Here is a 6,922-nt window from a genome sequence, read left to right on the forward strand (position 1 = left end):
TAAATGTGTTTTCAAATTATGATAGACCATTTATTTTAAAATTTTAATATTTAAGTAACACTTTGGTATTACAGTTTTTGATTACTAAAAAAATATACTGAGATAAAAAATGAAAAAGAAAAAAACGAGCTAAAATAACAGAACACTATTGGGAAGTTGTACCTTACTGTGTCGTGGGTAGTTGTTAGTTGGTGGTTTGATCACTTCAAATACCAAGATGAAATCAAACCACCATGGTTCGTCAATTATACCTACATTTATATAAAAAATTAAAAAGTACAGCAAAGATTGTTTTGTCCACATAACACGTTCTTTTCAGGAAAACGGTGATGAAAGTTTTAACACTCACAGATCCACCCAAATGATTAACACTTAAAAAACACAAAACATGATGTTTTTAGAAGAATGTTTAGAACATGCAAAGTCAGAAAGAACTACTAAGTAAGGATCTTACAGTAGTTAAAACAACATGGTTTGGTATTGAAATGAAACTCAAATTCTACTCTTATTACAAGGATGCGTGTGTATGGTTGATGAAACGAGTCAAACCAGAACTGGTAAAGGTTTTAAAGAAAAGGTGATAGATATAATAGGTGCAAAAGTTGCAAAATCTTGTTACATAATTTGGTATTAGTTTATTGACTTTCTTTCCTGGTCCATACAGTGTATACAGAAAAAAGAATACGAAATTGTAGCCACTATTTACTGCATTATACCTAAGTCCTAAGATATTAAACTATCACCAACAGCTTGCGTACACTCCATCTCATAAATGCTACATGCCGAATTCTGTGCTTATATGAACACCCCAAATGGCTATAAGAAATCCCCAACCCCATTGTGTCTGCAACTGCATCATTTCAAACTCCTTATTTCACCTCTCTCTCTCTCTCTCACTAACATTAATACTGTCACACACTTTTTTCTGCAATGGAGTTGGGAAGCATACTGCACTTTCTTCAGGACAAGACCATTTTGATCACCGGAGCCACCGGCTTTCTTGCTAAAGGTATAAAATTTGAATTCTCTGTTGTTGTTGTATTTTACTGTACTCTTCTTCTGTTGTGTCTTTAAAATAACATAAAAAAAACTCTTCCTTTTCCTTTCTGTGTTTCTGCAACTTTTTTTCATTATTTTGGTTAAAAAGGGTACACAACAATGATATGTTACATGCAGTATTTGCATGATGTAGACTATTATGATGATGTTGTACTTGTGTGTGTGAATGTGTGTTGCAGTTTTATTGGAGAAGATATTGAGGGTCCAACCAAATGTTAAGAAGCTCTACCTTCTCTTAAGAGCTGCAGACGCCAAATCTGCAACTCATCGCTTGCACAATGAGGTAAATGCACAAGATCAGTTTCTGCTCTGTGCAGTTCTTTTTAACCTTTTTCTCATCGTTTTAAGAATCAACTTTTATGATTTTCAAGTAGATATACATAAGTGTTGAATAACCATTTTCAGCATCTTTTTGGAAACTCAATGTAACTTTCGAAGAACTGCATTTTCTTCTAGAAAGGGTAGAATAGTTGTCTCAGACACTACACTAGCAGCAACCTTTGTCACCTGTCATAATATAACTAAGCTCGTGACTAATACCTCTTAAATTTTGCTGCTTTGGTGCAGATCATAGCGAAGGATTTGTTTAGGGTGTTAAAGGAAAAAGTGGGTGTAAATTTTAACACTTTCATCTCGAAAAAGACGACTCTGGTGCCTGGAGACATTTCTCGTGAAGATTTAGGAATTGAAGATACCATTCTAAGGGAAGAGATTTATGATCAAACAGATGTCATCATAAATTTAGCTGCAACAACTAACTTTGATGAAAGGTATAGTATATATACATATAAATATACATATATAAATAGTAAAAGTTCATATATCTGTTTGATGTTTTTACTGTCTCACCTTAAGTATCATCTTTAATATATTTCATGTAAAAATTGCAGGTATGATATATCTTTGGGGCTAAATACCTTTGGTGTTAAGTATGTGATAAACTTCGCGAAAAAGTGTAGTAAACTTGAGGTTCTTGTGCATGTATCAACAGGTTGGTATCCATTGATGACCATAAATATTATGAGTTAGAAAAAGGTAGCATATATACTTAGGATCACGTGCATAGATTAAGTATTAGCTAATTATTGTTTGATCTTAATCGTTTGATTTCAGCTTATGTATGTGGTGAGGGAGGAGAAGAAGGGCTCATATTAGAGAAACCTTATCATTTGGGTGATTCTCTGAATGGAGTTTCTGGATTAGACATCAATGCAGAAGACAAGGTGGTTCGTGAAAAATTGACTGAGTTACGACAACTGGGGGCCACAGAAAAGGAAATTAAAGAGGTTATGAAGGACTTGGGTTTGAGCAGGTTCGTCAAAATCATTCTCAACTATTACAGTTTTAATGCTTCAAAAGATCCAAACTTTTTTCTAAATTGTTAAACTTTTTTGAATATGTGTAACAACAGACACATGGGAACTGGTGTTTTTTTCTCTTCACACTTCAAACCTAAAAACCTAATCTAAGATCAGTGATTGATGTTGAAGTTTAGATAGTTTAGTTTGAATTTGGTCAACCATGAGATATTGCAGGATTCTTTAGTTGATTGAATTTTCATTACAAAGTGAGCGTGGAATAATTATAATTCAAAGAAGAATATACTCAATTTTATGGTCATATGATAATTAAATATTTCAGTACATAGAAGTAATATTAAACTATGGAATCTGTCACTACGTACCAAGAACACATTTATATGTACAAGATTAGGTTGTTATGTAGGGTCCCAATGCTCTATACATCTTAATCACCAATACTACACATTAATTAGGTTATCAATAACTTGTTAAGACACGGTAGGAACATACAAATAAGGGTCTCCTAACAAACAAAAATTGCACTATTTTCAAGAAAAATATTTTCTGGCAACTAAATTTTTCACAATTTTTTTTATAATATTTGATAATAACACAAATTTATCTTCTGCTCTTGAAAAATTAAGTATGAAAATTCATTAGACAACAAAATGTAAGATATAAATCTCATTTTATAATTACTTTTAAGGTTAAGGTAAACTTTAAAGATCACTTTTAATATTTTTAAGATATGTTTTGGTAAAAATTTAGATTCTTTACTAGATTTGTTTGATGTTATTATGAGCATTAAAGACCCAATTGAAATTCAAATTCTGAATGTTCCTACATAATGTCATGATAGCAAGAAAACTAAAAAAAATGTTGTCTAAGCATAATGGAGTGTTTGTTTTAAAGTTGGATTCTCGGTTGGTTTTTTCTGTGTTATTTTTTTATTGTATTTTCATAATACAGTGATTATTACTAATTTTAACATTTTAAAATATATTAAAAGATATTTAAAATATCAGTACAATATATTTTTAATGCTCAAATAGTAACAGAAAAAAACCAATAAATTGGTGGTTTTGTAATAAAATTGATTAGTATATTGTTGTTATAATAATGATTTAGTGTAGGTAAGAGTGTGAAAGTACGTGTAATGAATTAATGTGGGGTTGTTTGTTTGGGTTGGTCCATTAAAACCTCGAATTAATTTCTTACCAAACCCCACTAACTCAGCTTTTCCCTATTGAAGAAGAAAGATAGGGTTATTTTTTGACATGGGAAATGGAGAGTGATGTTAATCACAAAATGGTGGTTCAAACAATGAAGGAGAAACAGAAACATAAATTGACCTACTAAACCCACCACCCTCTTTCATTTATGGTTCGTTCATTCATAACCTTTACACGTACGCCATCACGTGCTCAAGGGTCATCTCCAAAATTTATTTTATGATGCTTCAAATCACTTCGAAAATGACTTCTCACATGCATCACTTCCTCACTCCTACGGATTAAATTAATTAAATTCCATTTTTTTACTTAGAACTTATTTTTTTTAACAATATATGAGGTTATCTTTGAAAATCACTATCTTTTATGATTAGGAAAGATAAATATATAAAACTATTATTTATATTTACTAAAATATGTTAGTGTTTTTTTAAGTATCTACTACTTCAACTTTTTCTTAACTAAATATGTTTTCATGCAAATCTTGATGTGATCTACCTTTTCAAAAAGAATCTAATCTAACATATGCATGACGTAGGTCAAGTTATATAGGTCATTGTTGAAGTTAGTGAAAAATACTAAAACACATATATATAATTCTATTATGATTTTATGAAAATAAAAAAAATATTATCCATGTATTATACGAGTTGGAATTCGTCACATATTATCATTCTTTTCCTTTTCTTTGCTTTAAAATGCATGTATTGGAAAGGTTGTTTTTGCCTTTGACATACGTATTAACATAAATACACCTAAATTTTTCAACCTTAGGTTTTGTTAATTATTTTCCTCAGATAAATTTTCTTGGAGAATTTCTATTTCCTTTGTTTTGTTTTCAATTATAGTCATTGATGAAAATTAGGTTTAATTAGATCTGTATATTTTAATTAAATGTTTATTAATTTCTTTTTCTATATATTAAATATTTAAAATTTTTATGTTTTTTATATATTAAAAATTATAGTTAACATAAAATAATATATTGATTAATGTAAAACGATAACAACTTAATAGAACAAAGTTACTTGGAGTATGACCTAGATACAGAAAAAGTATATAATACGTGGATAATGATACTTTAACCCATATTTTTTTATCTACTTTTAATCTATCATTTCAATCACTATTAGATCATCACATCACATCATTAAAAAGAATAAAAAAAGATAATCTAATGGTGATTAAAACAATAAGTTAAAAGTAGATAAAAAAATGGATTAAAATATCATTTTTCATAATATATTTCTGTAAAATTTACCTTCATGATAATTTGTGATCATAATAACAAGTTTAGTGTAGTATCTGTTCTGAAAACCAGAATGTTGTTGTGTATAACCTATCAGGGCAAAGTTATATGGATGGCCAAACACATACGTATTCACGAAGGCCATGGGAGAGATGCTGGTGGAGCAACTAAAAGGAAACTTATCCGTTGTCATCATTCGTCCTACCATTGTTACAAGCACATTCAAAGAACCTTTCCCTGGTTGGGCAGAAGGTGTAAGGTAAATCTTTCTTCCAATTTCTCTCTCAAAATATTCAAACTCTTAACATAATTTATGCTATGCAAGTTCTGATGCCAAATTTCTTGTCTTTTTCATTTGGGGTGGTTCTTCTATCAGAACCATTGACAGTTTAGCAGTAGCTTACGGGAAAGGAAAACTCACATGCTTCCTTGGAGATCTCAGAGCAATTGTTGATGCGGTGAGGCTTCTGCATGAACCCTTATTGTGATTCATTTCTTATTTTTTTCTTCTCCAGATTCTGATCTCACTGAACATCTTCTATGAGCAGATACCAGCTGACATGGTGGTGAATGCAATACTTGTGGCAATGTTGGCTCATGCAAAGCATCCTAGTGATGATGTTATATACCATGTTGGTTCCTCTGTCAGAAAACCACTGAGATACAGCAAACTTCAAGAAGTTGGCTTGAGGTATTTCACAGCAAAACCATGGATAAACAAGGATGGAAGACCAGTTAAGGTTGGCAAAGTTACGGTGTTGAACAACATGGACAGCTTCAGAAGATATATGTTCATCCGCTACCTCGTTGTGCTCAAGGTAGTGTGATCAATGATCATATCACTGAAATTTCACTGCAGATTTTTACAATGACAGGAACTTAAAATCTTTTACTTGCACAGGGACTTGAGCTAGCCAATACTGCATTTTGCCAGTATTTCCAAGGAACATATCTTGATCTCAACAGGAAGATCCAGATTGTGATGCGGTTGGTGGACCTTTACAAGCCCTACTTGTTCTTCAAAGCTGCGTAAGTTTTGATTACCATAGAAACAAAATAGTTTGTGCATTTATGTATAAGGTATGAACTTAAAGAAAATGAATGTTATGACACAGGTTTGATGATATGAACACAGAGAAGTTGCGAATGGCAGCGAGAGAAGGAGGGGTGGAGAGAGATTTGTTTTACTTTGATCCAGAAGTGATCAATTGGGATGATTACTTTTTGAACATTCACCTTCCTGGTGTGGTGAAGTACATTTTCAAGTGAGATTATAAATGAAGTGAGATTTATATATATAGAGAGAGAGATATATAATATTGTTAGAGTGAATTTTATTACTATATGGTAAAAAAAATTGTACTAGATGAGTGAGATCACGGTTATGTTAGAGTATGTGAATGGCAGCATAAATGGTGTTAGAGCTGCTAAATATGTTTCAAAAACTTTGATAAATTGTATCAATATTTCAATCATATATTTTAATTTACTTGTCTCTTACAACAAGTAAGAGTGAGTGTCTGATTTTAGTAAACAAATGGTTTTTCTTTGTACTTTCTCTCTTTGCACTTCTTATTTTTCTTTAAAATGATATTCCTTCAAAATTATTTTCATCACCTTTGAAAGGTGTACGTTAATAGTTTGGACAATGATATTTTGACTATTAAATTTTGATAACTTTTTCTGATAACATGATGTATCATCTTTTAAATGGTTTTGGAAGATTGAGAATGATAAAAATGAAAAATAAAAGATTATTTAAAAGATGACATCCAAAATTATAAGAGAAAGTTGTTAAAAAATTTTAATTCAAAAGATCATTTTTATAATAGTTTTCCTTCTTTCTATTCTTTGTACCTTTTCTCTCTTCCTTTTACTTTCCATCTCATTTTGAATGTGTATTTTAGGAAGAGGTGATGAGAAAGCAACTTGTTTATTGGTTATTTATATCTAGCTATAATTAAATTCATCCGTCACAAAAACATATATATATAAAAATCGTATTAAATTCATTATTTAAAATTATAAATAGCTAATTTAAAAAATGTAATGCGTAATTTTATCCATACAAAATAAATAAA

The 6,922-nt window shown here is 30.6% G+C and overlaps 1 protein-coding gene across 1 annotated transcript; it reads left to right on the top strand.

The window, feature by feature from the left end:
* The first annotated feature begins 763 nt into the window (after positions 1–763).
* On the top strand, positions 764–6,394 carry LOC114168315 (fatty acyl-CoA reductase 3-like). Its single transcript, XM_028053078.1, has 10 exons — positions 764–1,009; positions 1,239–1,342; positions 1,627–1,829; positions 1,950–2,050; positions 2,173–2,371; positions 4,939–5,100; positions 5,218–5,299; positions 5,390–5,659; positions 5,743–5,870; positions 5,957–6,394. The coding sequence occupies exons 1-10, from the start codon at positions 931–933 to the stop codon at positions 6,108–6,110; spliced, it is 1,482 nt and encodes a 493-aa protein (XP_027908879.1). The 5' UTR covers positions 764–930; the 3' UTR covers positions 6,111–6,394.
* The last annotated feature ends 528 nt before the right edge of the window (positions 6,395–6,922 follow it).

The sequence above is a fragment of the Vigna unguiculata genome, chromosome 11, assembly GCF_004118075.2.
Source record: "Vigna unguiculata cultivar IT97K-499-35 chromosome 11, ASM411807v1, whole genome shotgun sequence".
Classification (NCBI taxonomy): domain Eukaryota; kingdom Viridiplantae; phylum Streptophyta; class Magnoliopsida; order Fabales; family Fabaceae; genus Vigna; species Vigna unguiculata.